Source organism: Schistocerca nitens, chromosome 1 (genome assembly GCF_023898315.1).
Source record: "Schistocerca nitens isolate TAMUIC-IGC-003100 chromosome 1, iqSchNite1.1, whole genome shotgun sequence".
In the NCBI taxonomy this organism is placed as follows: domain Eukaryota; kingdom Metazoa; phylum Arthropoda; class Insecta; order Orthoptera; family Acrididae; genus Schistocerca; species Schistocerca nitens.
The window spans coordinates 590,127,186-590,146,266 of NC_064614.1; the positions used below are offsets into that span (position 1 = coordinate 590,127,186).

Sequence of the window (19,081 nt, forward strand, 5' to 3'; positions counted from 1 at the left end):
GTTTGATTTTCACCAGAAAGATACGAATATTTCTGAATATATCATTCCCATCTTTCTGGGAATGATCTTGAGATAAATGGGGGGGACAACAAGGTGAGAACTTGTGATGAAGCAGGCTGGGATAATTTTGCTTCCCCTCTTGTTTTGCCATCTACCTCCTTAAAATTCATTTTGTTCTTAACTAATTACCATTAACATATGTGAGTATAATCTGCATTTACACAAAAGAGAAAGGTGGGTCCTCAGTTTTAAAGAATATAACAACAGATTTAATTTTGTGCTTATTTTTATGTATGTAATTGATTTTCTAATTTATTTTGACTATTCCTAGTTAGCAACTTTTGTCGTAGGTGAAATCAGTAATTGTTTTGTAACTTAAATTCTATTGTTGACATATAAACAAATATAAATTCTGTACTAGTTGTTGTTGTTGTTGTTGTTGTTGTTGTTGTGGTCTTCAGTCCTGAGACTGGTTTGATGCAGCTCTCCATGCTACTCTATCCTGTGCAAGCTTCTTCATCTCCCAGTACCTACTGCAACCTACATCCTTCTGAATCTGCTTAGTGTATTGATCTCTTGGTCTCCCTCTACGATTTTTACCCTCCATGCTGCCCTCCAATGCTAAATTTGTGATCCCTTGATGCCTCAAAACATGTCCTACCAACCGATCCCTTCTTCTAGTCAAGTTGTGCCACAAACTTCTCTTCTCCCCAATCCTATTCAATACCTCCTCATTAGTTACGTGATCTACCCACCTTATCTTCAGCATTCTTCTGTAGCTCCACATTTCGAAAGCTTCTATTCTCTTCTTGTCCAAACTGGTTATCGTCCATGTTTCACTTCCATACATGGGTACACTCCATACAAATACTTTCAGAAACGACTTCCTGACACTTAAATCGATACTCGATGTTAACAAATTTCTCTTCTTCAGAAACGCTTTCCTTGCCATTGCCAGTCTACATTTTATATCCTCTCTACTTCGACCATCATCAGTTATTTTGCTCCCTAAATAGCAAAACTCCTTTACTACTTTAAGTGTCTCCTTTCCTAATCTAATCGCCTCAGCATCACCCGATTTAATTTGACTACATTCCATTATCCTCGTTTTGCTTTTGTTGATGTTCATCTTATATCCTCCTATCAAGGCACTGTCCATTCCGTTCAACTGCTCTTCCAACTCCTTTGCTGTCTCTGACAGAATTACAATGTCATCGGCGAACCTCAAAGTTTTTACTTCTTCTCCATGAATTTTAATACCTACTCCGAATTTTTCTTTTGTTTCCTTTACTGCTTGCTCAATATACAGATTGAATAACATCGGGGAGAGGCTACAACCCTGTCTCACTCATTCCCCAACCACTGCTTCCCTTTCATGCCCCTCGACTCTTACAACTGCCATCTGGTTACTGTACAAATTGTAAATAGCCTTTCGCTCCCTGTATTTTACCCCTGCCACCTTCAGAATTTAAAAGAGAGTATTCCAGTTAACATTGTCAAAAGCTTTCTCTAAGTCTACAAATGCTAGAAACGTAGGTTTGCCTTTTCTTAATCTTTCTTCTAAGATAAGTCGTAAGGTTAGTATTGCCTCACGTGTTCCAACATTTCTACGGAATCCAAACTGATCTTCCCCAAGGTCCGCTTCTACCAGTTTTTCCATTCGTCTGTAAAGAATTCGCGTTAGTATTTTGCAGCTGTGACTTATTAAACTGATAGTTCGGTAATTTTCACATCTGTCAACACCTGCTTTCTTTGGTATTGGAATTATTATATTCTTCTTGAAGTCTGTGGGTATTTCGCCTGTCTCATACATCTTGCTCACCAGATGGTAGAGTTTTGTCGTGACTGGCTCTCCCAAGGCCGTCAGTAGTTCTAATGGAATGTTGTCTACTCCCGGGGCCTTGTTTCGACTCAGGTCTTACAGTGCTCTGTCAAACTCTTCACGCAGTATCTTATCTCCCATTTCATCTTCATCTACATCCTCTTCCATTTCCATAATATTGTCCTCAAGTACATCGCCCTTGTATAAACCCTCTATATACTCCTTCCACCTTTCTGCCTTCCCTTCTTTGCTTAGAACTGGGTTGCCATCTGAGCTCTTGATATTCATACAAGTGGTTCTCTTCTCTCCAAAGGTCTCTTTAATTTTCCTGTAGGCAGTATCTATCTTACCCCTAGTGAGACAAGCCTCTACATCCTTACATTTGTCCTCTAGCCATCCCTGCTTAGCCATTTTGCACTTCCTGTCGATCACATTTTTGAGACGTTTGTATTCCTTTTTGCCTGCTTCATTTACTGCATTTTTATATTTTCTCCTTTCATCAATTAAATTCAATATTTCTTTCCCCCATTCCTGTCAATTGTTCCCTTATGCTCTCACTAAAACTCTCTACAACCTCTGGTTTAGTCAGTTTATCCAGGTCCCATCTCCTTAAATTCCCACCGTTTTGCAATTTCTTCAGTTTTTATCTGCAGTTCATAACCAATAGATTGTGGTCAGAATCCACATCTGCCCCTGGAAATGTCTTACAATTTAAAACCTGGTTCCTAAATCTCTGTCTTACCATTATATAATCTATCTTATACCTTTTAGTATCTCCAGGATTCTTCCAGGTATACAACCTTCTTTTATGATTCTTAAACCAAGTGTTAGCTATGATTAAGTTATGCTCTGTGCAAAATTCTACTAGGCGGCTTCCTCTTTCATTTCTTCCCCCCAATCCATATTCACCTACTATGTTTCCTTCTCTCCCTTTTCCTACTGACGAATTCCAGTCACCCGTGACTATTAAATTTTCGTCTCCCTTCACTACCTGAATAATTTTTTATCTCATCATATATTTCATCAATTTCTTCATCATCTGCAGAGCTAGTTGGCATATAAACTTGTACTACTGTAGTTGGCATGGGCTTTGTGTCTATCTTGGCCACAATAATGCGTTTACTATGCTGTTTGTAGTAGCTAACCCACACTCCTATTTTTTTATTCATTATTAAACCTACTCCTGCATTACCCCTATTTGATTTTGTATTTATAACCCTGTAGTCACCTGACCAGAAGTCTTGTTCCTCCTGCCACCGAACTTCACTAATTCCCACTATATCTAACTTTAACCTATCCATTTCCATTTTTAAATTTCTAACCTACCTGCCCGATTAAGGGATCTGACATTCCACGCTCCGATCCGTAGAATGCCAGTTTTCTTTCTCCTGATAACGACGTCTTCTTGAGTAGTCCCCGCCCGGAGATCCGAATGGGGGACTATTTTACCTCCGGAATATTTTACCCAAGAGGACGCCATCATCATTTAATCATACAGTAAAGCTGCATGTCCTCGGGAAAAATTATGGCTGTAGTTTCCCCTTGCTTTCAGCCGTTCGCAGTACCAGCACAGCAAGGCCGTTTTGGTTAATGTTAAAAGGCCAGATCAGTCAGTCATCCAGACTGTTGCCCCTGCAGCTACTGAAAAGGCTGCTTGCCCCTCTTCAGGAACCACGTTTGTCTGGCCTCTCAACAGATACCCCTCCGTTGTGGTTGCACCTACGGTGCGGCCATCTGTATCGCTGAGGCACGCAAGCCTCCCCACCAACGGCAAGGTCCATGGTTATAAACATATAAACATTTGGAGGAACAACTAATAGTATTCTTAAATGATCTATTTGGTTCTATTTGTCAACATGTTAGCAAAGCTAGCTCTTAATTAATTCCAAAGTAATTTTCAGTTTTGTCAAAAGTATTGTTTGCATAACTATATATGTTAATTTCATCATTTAAGAGCGTGTCTACGACCTGGGAGGTCCGGGAAAAACCCGGGAATTTTTTCATCCGAGAGAAAACCGGGAAAAATCCGGGAATTTTTTAGATTCACGGGAATTTTTTAGATTTACGGGAATTTTTTAGATTTACGGGAATTTTTTAGATTCACGGGAATTTTTTAGATTCACGGGAATTTTTTAGATTCACGGGAATTTTTTAGATTCACGGGAATTTTTTAGATTCACGGGAATTTTTTAGATTCACGGGAATTTTTTAGATTCACGGGAATTTTTTAGATTCACGGGAATTTTTTAGATTTACGGGAATTTTTTAGATTTACGGGAATTTTTCACTGTTTTTGGTTTCAGTTAAATTTTTGTAATTTTTACTGGTAAGAACCAATACTCTAACAAAGAATAGTACTCTATCCCGGTACTGCAGAATAATACTGCAGGAATAATACATGAACGAGAGAAAAAACGAAAATGAAACGTTAATTGCAAAGGAATGCGCCATAAACAGCAACAAAACACTGTGCTCAGACAAGCGTCTGCCAACTGCAAAATATGTCAAAGGCTTTGGGAAGACTATGCAATGCTTCGCAACAACAAATTGCCTCCGATGAGCGTGACGTCACAATCGTTGTAGCAGTTACTAGCGGGATCGTACACATGCGCAGTTGAGTAGTGCTGTTTCCCACTTCTGGCTACAGAAATGTGGCTTTTGGCTGTGTAAGCAGTCGCAGCAAGCAGCTAGATGCTACCAGGAAAAATATTACTGGCATGTCCAAGCTGCCAGATTCATGCATGCGCAGCTGGTTGGATCTAGGGAGAATGGGGGGTGGGGGGATTCATTTTCTTCAGGAAAAAAACCTTGTTTCACAAAGCACCTAGTCTTCAGCGCACATGATCTATCGATTATTCATAGCCGGCCGGTGTAGCAGAGCGGTTCTAGGCGCGTCAGTCTGGAACCGCGCGTCCGCTACGGTCGCAGGTTCGAATCCTGCCTAGGGCATGGATGTGTGTGATATCCTTAGGTTAGTTAGGTTTAATTAGTTCTAAGTTCTAGGGGACTGATGACCTCAGATGTTAAGTCCCATAGTGCTCAGAGCCATTTGAACCATTTGATTATTCATATGGCTTTGAAACGCATCCCTGTCGGTTTTTGAACACATTCTAAGTTGATTTCTGAATGATTTGTGAATTCGTGTATAGTGCACATGATGTTTGTCAGAGGAATCCTCGTCGCACCTAGAAATAAACTTCCCTGCAGACAAAAAGGGCTATACAAGATGAGCGAAGTAAAGCCGAACGGATGAATGCCAACCGCTGTCTGATTATGTGGTTGATTGGGTTTGCGAATGATGAGTGTTGTTACAATTACTTGCAAAATCCACACATTCAGACTACCAGAGTGGAAATAAAAGACTAACAGGAATAACAGGTAAGAAAGATTAGGTATTATCTTCTCGGCGTATCTAAGAAAATGAAATTCTGACAGAAAAGTTTTGGCCAGATCGCTATACTACTAAAGGCCAGTTGTACACTCCCCAGCTAGCAGCCGCTTTAACTTCTATTCTGGAAGTAGCACGGAAAACGCGTTGTACCAACATGTAACAATGCCTAATCGGAGAATAATCGCGGGACAGAGTTAGTGAAGTTATACGGTGAAAAAGCTTTGACATTCACAGGGATAGTTACAGAATTAGTGATGACAAGACTTTGATAGAACAAGGAAGGAGAAGAAACGGGGACATCACACAAATTAAGGAAGAATATGACGATCCCAAATTTGTATAAAAATTTCGTACTACTACTTTTCGATCTCATGCTTGAGAAACTGGAGCGTATGATTGAAGTGTGAAACTATTTCCCAACATAAAGTTTTTTGCTTGTAGTAGGCCTAATAGGCATTTGATAATGGTACTTTGTGAATTATATTCTTTTGTGTTATAAAAATGACCATTTGTGCCAAAATAGTCTCGTTTATTTGTGTGTTACACTTGCTGCAGTATTAGAAAGGCCTATTTTGTTTTATCTAGCAGACAATGACAAAATAGACGTAATCAGATAGAGAAACCACACCAGTCTTGGGTCCTATTTGTATTAACAGTTTTTTCAGTGTTAGACAACGACATTTCGATTTTTCATGTAGCAAAATTTTTGACCAACTTTTATGAGATAATAGATTCTTTCACAGAAAGGAAAGCCCACCATGTACACCTGTAGCAAGATTAGAGAGGAGAAAAACTCTAGGAACTAAGGATTGAAGAAATGGGTACTATGTTGCATGTCTCTTGTCTTTGCTGGTTTTATGTAACCTGTATTTAGTTTTATGTCACACAAAGCAGCAAGTTGTTAGCTAATAGGGAATAAAGGGTGCAAATTTTCTGAAGAGTTTTTGTTTACAAAAGCACTGTGAAATGCAAATGTGCGCCTGTCGGCTACATCATTTAAAGTAGTCGGTGTTCACAACACACTTTTCAGCCAGTGTAGCAACACAGTACATTGACACCGAGGACAACAAACGAAGAAATAAAGCAAGGAATGCTACAAACAGATGTGCCTTGTCTCTTATATTCAGGTTGCAGTCAAGAAGGAAGGTACAAACTGAATTTTGGGAATTAACAGTCAGCATTTTACAGTATTGTAAACTAAAATGTGCAAACAATGTTTGAAATTCTGTCAATTATTGCAATGTTTAGGTAATTAGTGATGATTAAAAGATCTATATTTTTATTTAGATAATGCAAATTTCCACATGAAGTCCAGTTGTTCTCTTACTAATTTTCCAAACCCAACATGATTGGCAAAGTTAGCTTTGAATACATTTCTTCTTTGAGAAAAAACTGGATTCGCTCACATGAATCTTCTAGCTCAAAGAAACTGGAATACTTCCCAGACAAATAAGAAAGAGTCGTTTGAAAAATGTAACAGCTGTTCATATCAACAGTAAAAAAAAGGTGATGAATCATCATTTCCCTTTCCTTTGTGCTCATAACAATGAGATACTACAACCTCCACCTCGCTGTAATAGGGGGAAGGGGCTCTAATAATAAGAAATGCTTGAAGATGAGCTTGTGACTGTCACTTTGTGTGGAAATTTTGTTTTGTGATTATATTTGGTGCTAAAGATACTAGTATGACAGATACGTGGTATAATATTTACTCCTGTTCTCAGGACATTTCTGTTCATAATATTTTATGCATACTGAACAGCCACCTGAAAGAAGTAGGGTGTGTTTTTTAAATAGTTTGCTTATATTATACGTGCCATGTCTGATATGGTGCTAGACCCATGAAGACATCATAAACCAGGACAGGATATACAGGGTGTACCAAAAAGAATAATTAGATTATTAAAAAATCATAACTATATTACACACATGAAAAAAGTTTTGCATCACCTTGGTTCCGAGAGTTCCGGAACCTGTACAGAAAATGGGAATGGAGATCAACATAATCATCATTTCCGCTCTTGTTATTGCTCATGAAAACCACACATTGCGTGTTGTACCGCCATGCAGCAAGACCTTCAGAGGTGGTGGCCCAGATTGTTGTACACACTGCTACAACTGATACCCATTTGCACGTCCTCTTGCATTGCTGCATGCCTGTATTCGTCGTGACATACTACCCACAAGTTCATAAAGGCACTGTTGGTCCAGATCGTCCCATTCCTCAGTGGTGATTTGTTGTAGATCTCTCAGAGCGATTGGTGGGTCACGTCGTCCACAAACAGCCCTTTTCAATCTATCCCTGGCATGTTCAATAGGGTTCATGCCTGGAGAATATGCTGGCCACTCTAGTCAAGCAATGTCATCACCCTGAAGGAAGTCATTCACAAGATTTGCATGATGGGGATGCGAATTGTCATCCATGAAGACGAATGCCTCGGCAATATGCTGCCGATATGGTTGCACTATCGTTTGGAGGATGGCATTCATGTATGATAGAGTCATTACAGGGCCTTCCATGACCACCAGTGTCGTACTTGCAACGACGGAACAAAAAGTCTGTTCTTTTTGGCTCAGACTGACTGCCCCTGCTCCTTGCACTGCATTAAGATGTTATGTTGCGTGCGCTTGCTTGAATATAGCATCCATAAGTGACAACTGCCATATGTGTACCCCACTGGAGGACACTAAGGCAATGGTATGCACATCCTTCGTAGAGGTCACCTGACACACTAATGCATAACCAGGGTGTATACACCCCGGGAAAAGCCTGGGATTTTTTTTTTCTAGGAGAAAACCGGGAAAAACCCAGGAATTTTTAGAATTTTGGGAATTTCTCATAGTTTTAGTTTTCCGTTAAATTTTTGTAATTTTTGCAGATAAGAATAGATATTCTGACAAAGAATTTTACTTTAGCCTGCAACTGCAGAATAATACTGCAGCGATAAAACATAAATGAGAGAATAACACCAAAATAAAACTTCTAGTTACAAAGAGAATGTGTTATTTGCAACTAGAAAACACAGTTCTCATACAACTGCCTGCCAACAGCAAAATTTGTCAAAGGCTTTAGGACAAAGTCAGTGCAGCACTTAATAACAAACTGTTCTCGATGTGCTTAACATCACAAGTGTTTAAATTAGGTTCGTTTGAGCAGTTGGCAATGGACTTACGCGCATTTATAGAGCTGAAGTCGTAAAGAGAAGCACCTTTCTCCTGCTTCTCACTGCGAAGTGTGGCTGTTAGCTGTATAAGTAGTAGATACAAGCAGACAGATCTCTCCAGAAAAAAATTTCCCGCTTGCCTAAGCTGCCAGTTTCACACATGCACAGAGCAGTCAGAGTTGCAGTGAGGAGTGACCCGCGTTGATGTTCCGTGGTTTTGCTGTTCTGTCGTCGTTTATAGCTCTCACGTCCAATGGAAACAAAATGGATTTCTGTGGCCAAGAGTTATAGAGTGAATACATTCACATAATTGCAGAAGGCTAAAATATGTTATTAACTTCAGTTTTTTTATTTTATTTTTTCCACATTGTTGGTACTCGGGCATAATTGCATTGCAGAGCAATGAAGTTATTTTTGTTGATTTGCAGAAGAAATTTGTCTTTTATTAATTCTTTCTGCAGAGGCTGTCAATTTATGTGAAATGAAGTGTTTCATTCATCACTATTGGCTAGTTTCAACTGTTCATTGAATTTTTAGTGTATTTTTTCATCTTCAGGCACTTACGGCATAATGAAGAACCAATCATGAGATGATGCAGTACTGGTACTCCTAGAAAATTGGCTTCCCAAAAACCACACTGAAAAGCTTTAGGAGAACTTTACATATCTGCCTTCCATTAACCACAATGTTTTTTGATCGCATGACATGGTTCAATACTTGTCTGGGACTCCTCTAGGCTTGATGTAATTTCTTAATTTGTGTTATTTACGTATTAAATTTACAGAACACCATTCTTCAGTAAGCTATAGCCTGGAAGCACATCGTGTTTGTCATTGTAACTGCCCTAAGGCTTTGTATTTACTCTCGGAATAGAATAAAACTGCCACTTATGTTTACAGTATCTTGGCTTCCCAAATAACTTTGTTAATTTTTTATACAGTTTAAAAGAGTCTTGAAAAGCTTATTGTTCTTAGTTTTGGTGTCTACAATGTTTGTTTGTTTGCTTTCTTTCCCCAAGGAATTTTTATTCCTGCTCAAAAGCTTTTTGCAGTGCTTTATGGGTGTAAACTTGATTGCAAATGCTACATAACATTATTTCAAAGTATGAGTAAAAAATATATATATATTTGTTGAAGTTACCACATAGGAAAATATTAGGGTACTTTGAGTTGTAGGGTCTAGTTTTGAAATGAATATTGTGCCAAGGACTGCTTTTTAATTTTGTATCTTGATAGGATATGATAAAACAATTGCCCTAAGAACAATAACTCTGTATCTCCTCTCTGAACAACATGCAGCAGTACTGCACATGGTCACGATACCCAACAACACATGAAATTCCAAACAGGAGTGTGACAAAAGGAGTTTGAGCAGAGCAAACACCAAGCACTGGCTGCCTATGTCATTTTAAGTGTGCGTGTGCAGCAACACTTGTTTTCTGGCAGCTGCTCAAACAAACCTGTTTCTAGCATGTCACGAGAAAATATTGAGAGTGGTGGTTTGAGAAGTGTTACTTTCAAAGTAAATTTCGTTTTTTAAAAGATGAACTGTTTTACGTGTGAGAATGTTTTATGAATTTCTTAAATTGCAGAACATTTTACTCTGTCATAACTTAACACTTTGGTGACTAGCCACTTACAAAAATTTCGGGCCCAGAAGACCAGACATTTATGTCATTATTTAAAATTTTACTGGCACATTTATGTTCGATATATCTTAACGGGTAACACACACGCAAAAGACCAATATTATATGTGAAAGCTTGACTTCTCTTATAGCTATATTGTATGTATATAAATTTAAACCATGAATTTTTCCTATTTGTGTGTTCACGCTACTTTGCAGTGATGATTTTTCTCTTGCTACATCACGTGTATTATGTTCTGAATATCTGCTGTCATTTGCTGGATAGGTAATGTGTTGTGAGATATAATTGGCCGACAAAAGTGCATTGCAATCTCAATTCCAATTCTTTGGAAAATAATGTGCTGTGTTTGGTAGAATTTGTATTTATACTTCTGTAATACAGAAACATGCAGCGTAAATGTTGCTGCACTTCAAAGATCTTCCCCAAATGCGTGTTTTTTTTTTTTCCTAAAGTGCCAGGAAGTTCTACGTTGGTCTATATAGTCTGTACCATTGAAAGGATAGATAAGTTTTAAAATTCCAAGGGAAAATGTACTGTCATGTAACACGGACAACATATTTTCACTTGGAAAAATGTGTATTTCTAATCGGGAAAAAGTGTACTTCTGACCTGCAAATCCAGGAATATTTTTCCCTTGTTCCCATAGACAACCAGAATGAGTTTAGTCGTTATATACATTAAAAGTGAAGATCTCAGGCTACACAATAAGACCGCAGGTACTCCATGTATCAAAATAGATTCAGCATACTGGATGTGGACACAAGTTTTCATCTAACTCTTTTGAGCAATGTGTATGTGCTTGTCTGTGCACACATTAATACTGTCTGATCACTGCAATTTAAAGAGGAAATAATATGCAATGACATTTTCATATGCATTTGTATTTAAAGCCTTTTTACTGTAGCGCATGTCATGAATCACAATTTCAAATTGTTAGTAGTAAATAGTTATGTTCCTGAAGTAAAGTGATTGCATCTTCAATGATTTAACAGCAAAGATCTAATCCATTATTAACTTTTAATTGAAACACTTTTTTACCATTCATGATAGAAACAGTTGAGAGTTCTCACTTAAATACTGCACTGCCAATAGTACCATTCTAGCAACAAACAGAACTGCTTGTGAATCTTTTTTATGTTTTTATTAAACACCTTACTGCATGTTATACTATCACAGATATGTTGCCTTCTTTTTAGAATTTTCCTTGTGTCTTAGTATAAGACTTCAAAATGTCTGTGTAGAGATATTTTGATAAGAATGCCTAAGTGTACCATTAATAAATCTCAGAATTATATATTAGTTTCTAACTCACTGTATTTGGGATTGCAGCACGGGAGTGAGTAGTGGAGCAGGCACAGGTGCTGGTGGAGGAGGAGTGACCATGGTAACAACTGGTGGTGGTCGTGGACCACCAGTTTCTCCGGCTGTAAGCAACAGACAGCCATTCCCCCGCAATGTCCCAAGTCGCTCAACGTTCCACAGTGGACAGAATCGTCGTAACCATACGGCTGCTGCGTATGGGCTGGCCACTCCTCTCCAAACGCAAGACACGTCTGCAATTACCCATTCGGGCAGGACATCATCATTCTTTTCTAAATTATCCTCCAGATTTTCTAAGCGGTAAGTGTCTGTCAAATTAGATAATAACGTAGTTTCTGTAGTGTTTTAGACAACCTCTCATACTTCCTGAAGTTAAAACAGTTACACCTCAGCAGCAATAATTCGGTAATGTGTTCTTCGTTATATCATACAGATATATGTAAACCAAATTATGTTTATTGTTCATGTTATATGTATTGATTTTCACTGTACATGTTGAGTACTGTGGGCCTCATTGCAGTATTTCATAACACCAATGACTGTATGCTTAAGTTCTTTCCAAAGATCATCTTAAGCATGTAATAATCTCATGATTGAAACTGATATGTTATTTTCTTTGAGTGAACAATGAAAGGGAAGGGGATACTCTTCAAAGTGTGGGCATGGCTAAAGTTTAGGTATTGAGTGAAAATTCGCAAGTAAATAGTAATGTCCAAGAATTTGCTGAAATGTGACTGCACAATTGATCCGATTTAGTTTCTGTTTGTTGAACTGTAATAACATTGTAACTTACGATATATGGTTAAAACTGTTGGTCCTTTTTGTAGAGCATACATTCCAGTCATTTTGTTGTAACAATGAAAAAACAAAGATAGACAGATACGTAGGTCAATGGTAGTTTGTTGAGGGCATTCAGAAAAGTATTTGTTCTTAAGTTACATGAAAGGAAATGGATTTGGGGACAACTGAATCTTCAAGCAGTTGTTTGCATGCAATTTATGTTGTAATAATTAGAGATGAATGTTAGGAATTAAGGACTGCCACTCCAGTGCTGCTGAAACAACAGAGAATTAGTGCATGTGATTATACCACAAATCGTAACTGCTCCTTTCACATATGATATGTGAAAGATACTGCTGTTACATTGGAAATCATAACAAGGTTTCCTTCTCGTTTTTCATAAATAGAATGACCACGAATTATAAGCATTGTTACCACTTGGTGGAAGGCTATTTGAGGATTGTCCTAAATATAAAACTGAAGGTGAAAAATATTTCCTTTCTGTATTGCCAGTTGTAGGATGTGAGTAAAGTTAACAAAGTCAGCCCATATTATTTCTGTAACTACATACGAAAGTAGTTTTGCAATTATTGAATGCTTATAAATTAACAGTACCCATTTGATAAAAAGCATTTGTTACGGCTGCAGCATGTATCTTGTTTGAAGACAATGTTTAATTTTAGCCTACATTCAAGAGTCTCGCCTGGAAATATGATCGTTTGTTCTAATACAAATGTTCAGAATATTAGTAGTTTGCAGCCTTCATTTTACTCAAGATTTAAAAGTGTTTACTTGCTCCCACTGTGTCATATAATCTACGCTGTTGTGACAGTTCAACTCAAATTAATCTTTTGTGTATTGACCAATAATAGCAAAGGCAATAAAACAATGTGACAAAAAACACCCAATAATGAATTACACTACACGTGTTTTTGTAGTCATTTTTATGTGGAAATCAATTTGTTGACATCCATTGAGAAGTAGCCCTTCAGAATAGCATGTTGTTAAAATACTTGTATATGACGAACCTAATCTCTATGTATTAAAGAAGTTGATAGTTTCAATGTAAAGATGTCCATAGTTGATCATAGTTGATGACGAATCGGGTGTTTTGGTGTATGTGTGTTTCAAAGATGAAATAGTAATGGGCTTTTTCACTTTGTCTGTTTTGATACCTTGAGATATAAAAATACTTTACAGTTAAGAAGTTGAGACATAGAATTTATGCTGTTGTATGGCAGTTCTACGTTGGAATGTTTCCTGGCAGGAATTTGTTAGTATATATTAAATTAGGTCTCTAGTGTTCATTAGGAAGCAGAGAGAGCTATTTTCTTATGAACATAGGCTTACTAAGTGTAGTTTGTCATAGTTCAGGTTTTATTTACACATTGATACATAAAAACTTGGAGCTATTTCTGCACTAGCTGCTAAACGTTAACACTCTCCCTCCCTCCCTCCCTCCCTCCTCCCGCTTGCTGTGTGTGTGTGTGTGTGTGTGTGTGTGTGTGTGTGTGTGTGTGTGTGTGTGTGTGTGTTTGTAACAAAATAAGAACCTTGGGGGGGGGGGGGGGTTGTAGTTTACCCAATTTAGAAAATTTGATATTGGGACAGGTGGTGGAATATCCAAATGTGATGGGATGTGAAGCAGTCATTGAAGTTGAGCATGTTGTGCTCAGCAGCAGGCTCTACCACTGGGTGACCAACTTTGCCATTGGCCATAATTGGATGGTAGCAATTCATTTGCGTGTACAGCTGTGAAAGTTATATCCAATTATATGCAATACTTTGCACAGTATAGAGAAATTCTTAGTAAGACTGTCACTAAGAGTCATACCCCCAAATCTGTTCCACAAATAGATCTCCCACACCTCTTCCACATATGCCTTAATTTCCCAAACAACCCCTCTAACCAACTGCAGAGGAACAACTCTGGCCACCCAATTATTACTCAGTACCAATCCAGACTGGAACAGATTAACCACATCCTTTATCAGGGCTTCATCTATCTTTCACCTTGTTGTAATGTGAATAATGTGCTGCCCAAAATTCTTTTCAACTCTTCCAATGTAGAGCTCAGATGCTCACTGAAACTAAGAAAACTCGTGTTTCATCCTTATGCTACACTTACAGCCAACCACTGCAGAAGACCCACATGAAAGGACTGTCCTCTTGTAACACACATCACAACTCCCCTGGTAGCAACATAATTCCTTGTTTTTAATGTTGAGGTTTTATGTAAGGTTTTGTCTTTTTTGTGACATATTCTTTATTGTCAGTTAGGTGCTCACTCAACCAGTTTTATCAGTAAATGTCTTCTGATCATGTTGCACAGAGAGGCACTCTCATTTTCTTACAACAGTTTTAACTCGGTAAGGAGTGAGTCACAAAACACACTGGTGAGAAGTATATTAATTAATATCCTTTTCACTTATATTACATTTAAATTATTAGAAAGATCATGGAAGTGAGCATATCCAACAAAACGGCAAACAAAGATTTTCTGTCAATCATATTGAATGTTGAGACACTCTTAACTATTCAACCTATTCTATCCCATCAGAGGGTAATCTTTGAAAACACTCGCATCGTAACTCTGATACTACTTTTGCCCAGCCTTATTATATGGACAGTGACCATTAATCATCATGCAAATGAATTGAGGAGTCTAGTGAGAGAGGGAACTATGTCACAAGAAATTAAATATTGAGTCTTGTCCATTTTCATTATTCTATTACCATATAGTGTCAATCCTGGGAGCTGGAACAAAGTCACATAGTTCCTGCTCTTTGTGCAGCAGTTGTTCAATCTTCTTGAATGCAGCCTTATAGTCATTTTGAGAGAGAGGAGGAGCTATGACACTTACTGATTTCTGCTATGTGAATTGCAGACATCCTGTCATAAGAGTTGCAGATTTATCATTTGTAGGGGAAGAACATATTATTCCAGAATGTAATTGTTCCTTCTATATATCAGTCCTCTTATATGTAGTAAACATAATTTGCATTTTGTCCTTACATTGCAGTAAACATGTTGGGTCTTTCTTCTATGTAAGTAAGTTGTTGTGCTACTAGTAATCCTGTTTTACAATAATGAGAGAAAGTGGATCCATGTGCATCAGAGAATTTTGAAAGTGGTGGTAAAAATGCAGAAATAACCCTGATAAATGGAAGAGAGTAGATGTAAAGAGGAAAAAGAACAGTGGGAACTAGTATGTGAGTTATATAACTAGTAAGAAAGTAGCAGCAAAACAATGAGGACCTGGATGTGACTGCAAAAACTAATCAGAGGGATCTGTGGGTTTTACAAGCTTCTGGACTACAATGTTCAGGAAACATATCTCGGCGATATTATTGAGCTTAAAGATTGCAGTCATGTCTATGCTAGAAACTGTAATAATGTAGGAGTGAGCAGAAGAGAGAACTCATTTGTTTTTCACGTAACATCAGCGACTGGGACAAAGTGTAGAGTATGTTTTAAAGCTTTTTGTGATATATTTGTAGTGTCACAGAAAAATGTCAATGGCTAGAGGTGACAGGAATGTGCTTAAGGTTGGTGAAGATGTAGTTAGCAATGAAAATGCCATTGAACTTAATACATCACATCACGGAAAGAGATAGATGGGCAATGTTAAGCACAAAAGAGTGAAGTCTCGTTGGATACTGTTAGACCACATTAAAAAGTTTCCGGAATACAGAAGCTCTTACTAGCAAAAAGACAATACACATAAGTTGTAAGTTGTAAATGTGAAATCCATATTTGAAATGCTCTACCTCTATGAAAGAAAATTATAAGAACCAGGAGTTCTACCTGTAAAATGTGGAGCATATGCCAAAGTTTTCAATGCAGATCAGCTTTAAGCATAGGCGTATTCCAGTACTGACAGTGACCAGAGGCATTGTTCTACCTAAGGCAGATGTGGGTATACAACCTTCGCTTCCACATCTGCAACTCTTAATTCGAGTATTACGTTTATGTGACCAGGGTTCATCAGAAATTGCATCGTGTATCATGAAACCTCTTAGTGATCCCTCAAATGTTCATTATGAAAGAAGGTTGATTCTTTCCTCAGACTCGTGCAGTGGACAAAACAAGCAATACAGTGTACTATTCTCTCCTTGTTAGAGGAACCTATGACTTGATTCAGTATTATGTCTTTTTTCTTGGACATACCTGTTTACCCAGTGACAGAGATTTTCGCACAATAGAAAAGAAAATTAAAAAAAAAAAAGAAAATTTCATTTACACTCCTGACCAGTGGTACGACGTTGTAAAAAAAATGCCGAAGTCAAAAACCCATTTACCGTCATTCCAATGACAACAGAAGATTTCAGGGTTTTCAGTGTTGTAGTACTTAGTAAATAAACTTTTTATATAAAATTCTCTGTAAAATGCCCATACAGCACATCCCAAGAGGCTGTAGACAGAACTTTATACCAGGACTCTCTGAGCGAAGTATGAAAGATGGTACTCAGAACACCCTTTCAGTGATTAGAAAATAGCTTGTGGCACAACTCTTATGACAGCAATAAGTGAAACAAGGCAAAAGAAATGGATTGAAAGCTTGGAGAAAATGGACATGTCACATAGCAGCAAAATGGCATGGAAATTGATCAGAAAGCTCAATGGGGACCCAAAAGAAAGCAAAGACATGGCTAGAGTAACACCTAATCAAATTGCGCATAAACTACTACTGAAAGGCAAGCCCAACAAAAATGTGAGAAATGCAAGTTACAATGTGATATGACAGAATGTCAAAAATTGGGTGCTAACCCATTTAACCACTGCTGAAACGTTTAAAATCCCCAAACTCTGGAGGTAGTCTAATGTAATAGCACTCATAAAACCAGGAAAAGAGCCTGACTCACCAAGCAACTATTAACCCATATCCATTCTGTACCACCACCTCAAAATGTGTGAAAGCCTGATACTTAATTGAATCAGTAACATTATTGATTCAAAGTTATCCTGCAGCAAACTGGTTTAAGACCAGGTAAATCATGTACTGGCCTGATCTTGGCACTCGCAGAGCATACAGATGAGAGAGATGAAAATAAATTGAGAACGAGCGTGGCTCTGCACAATCCAAGTGCCATCTATGATACAGTAAACCAGCGGAAACTATTGCTCAGAATCTGTGATACTACTAGGGACTGTCAACTAAAAAATGTATAGAATCCTTGCTGCAGACCCAACAATTCTATGTTGCCGTGGAATGGGGCAAGAAGTCATTGGAGAAAGCGGAAAAAACACCCTTTCTCAGGTAAGTGTTCTGGCTCCCATCCTGTTCAATATATACCGTATTTACTCGAATCCAAGCCGCACTTTTTTTCCGGTTTTTGTAATCCAAAAAACCACCTGCGGCTTAGAATCGAGTGCAAAGCAAGCGGAAGTTCTGAAAAATGTTGATAGGTGCCGCCACAACTAACTTCTGCCGTCAAATATATGTAGCGCTACACAAGCGTGCTTTGTGGGCACAAAGATAAATACTGGCGCCAAAATAAATTTTTAAAAAAAGGTAGAAGACGAGCTTTTTTTTTTTCTCCGCCCCGAGTTTCGACCACTGCATTTTCATACATTATCCAACGAAGTAAATACAAATTCCGTATTGTTCATCTTCGAATGTAGCAGAATTTCAATGTACTACGAAAATCCGACTGGCAAGACTGTTAGGGATGTATGTCAATATGGCCAACTCTACGTTCCGAGTTTTTTCCTACCTGTGAGAAGAGATGGTTGGTAATAGGAACCTGATGAAATGTGAATCACATGCAGTATTCTCTTCACCGTAAGAATAATACGAATATAAACATTTTGCCATGTATTCTTTCGTGTTTGCTGCTATCTCATTTAAATCCTGTCTGCGTAATAAACTACGAAACTAGAGTGAGACAACAGCAAACGCGGAAGAATATACGTATCGTGTCATGTTTATATTCGTATTATTCTTATGCCTAATAGTGATACAGTCAGAAATGAAGCACGGCAACTGACTAGATTTTAAATGTAAGATGACTAATTTCTGTGCAGAATTTGATGTACTAAAGAAGCGGCCACAAAGATTTTCAAACGGAGGAAAATTTTCGCAAAACTCTCGTTCAGAACATGTTCTATCATACGCATGTTCTATCATACGCATTTGGTTCTTGTTGATCATTATCAAAGAAAGCAGCAGTGTAAATAACAACAAATAGCAGTCTCTTGCCATTGTTTCGCTAATGAGACGATTCCTCTTTTTTTTTAAGCGGCGGTAGCGCGCACAAAAGCAAGTCATGCCGCGAGCGGCGACAGGCCGTAAACACGCACTATCAAAATGCGACAAACAATGCATTACACAGTACAGTAATGCATTTTCAGCTTAGAGTGACGTAAACACCTATAACAAAGAAAACTGCACTTATCAGATCAAAGCAAAATAAGCAATCGATTCAAACCAGACGAAGCACGTGAAAAAGGAAGGGTACCCGTATAAATACGGACGGAGCGCCTGACGCATAGCAATGGCTACCTGGTAAAGCTTAACTGCTAAGCTTACGACTCGAACCAAACTACTGTAGCTGTATCGTCTTTCATTCGACCTAAATTGTGTCTCATATTACAATGGACCAACTTTGTTTCGATTTGGAGGTGCGGCCTTAAACTTTTCTCTCCCCTTGAATTTCGAGTCTCAAATTTCAGGTGCGGCTTAGATTCGGGAAATTTTTTTTTTCCTTTATTTCGAGTCTCATATTTCAGGTGCGGCTTAGATTCGAGTAAATACGGTATACGAACGACCAGCCCATTCCCAGAGATAAGAGATATTTTCTCTGTGCTGATGATATGCGTATCACAGCACAAGGAAAAACCTTTGAGAAAGTGGAAGTAATGTAGGAAAATACCCTGGAAGCTGTTTCAGCATACATTGGTGTCAGAAATGAAAGCAATTTTGCAAGGTAGCATGTATTTTGCCATAAAATAGT

The 19,081-nt window shown here is 38.1% G+C and overlaps 1 protein-coding gene across 12 annotated transcripts in view; it reads left to right on the forward strand.

Moving 5' to 3' along the window:
- The window catches only part of LOC126255653 (serine/threonine-protein kinase MARK2), a 301,860-nt gene that overhangs the window by 265,757 nt on the left and 17,022 nt on the right, over positions 1-19,081 (forward strand). For all 12 annotated transcript variants that reach the window (XM_049955420.1, XM_049955424.1, XM_049955426.1 and 9 more), the window contains one exon: positions 11,355-11,645. In XM_049955420.1, coding sequence (XP_049811377.1) covers positions 11,355-11,645 — 291 coding nt within the window. The remainder of the gene's footprint in view (positions 1-11,354; positions 11,646-19,081) is intronic.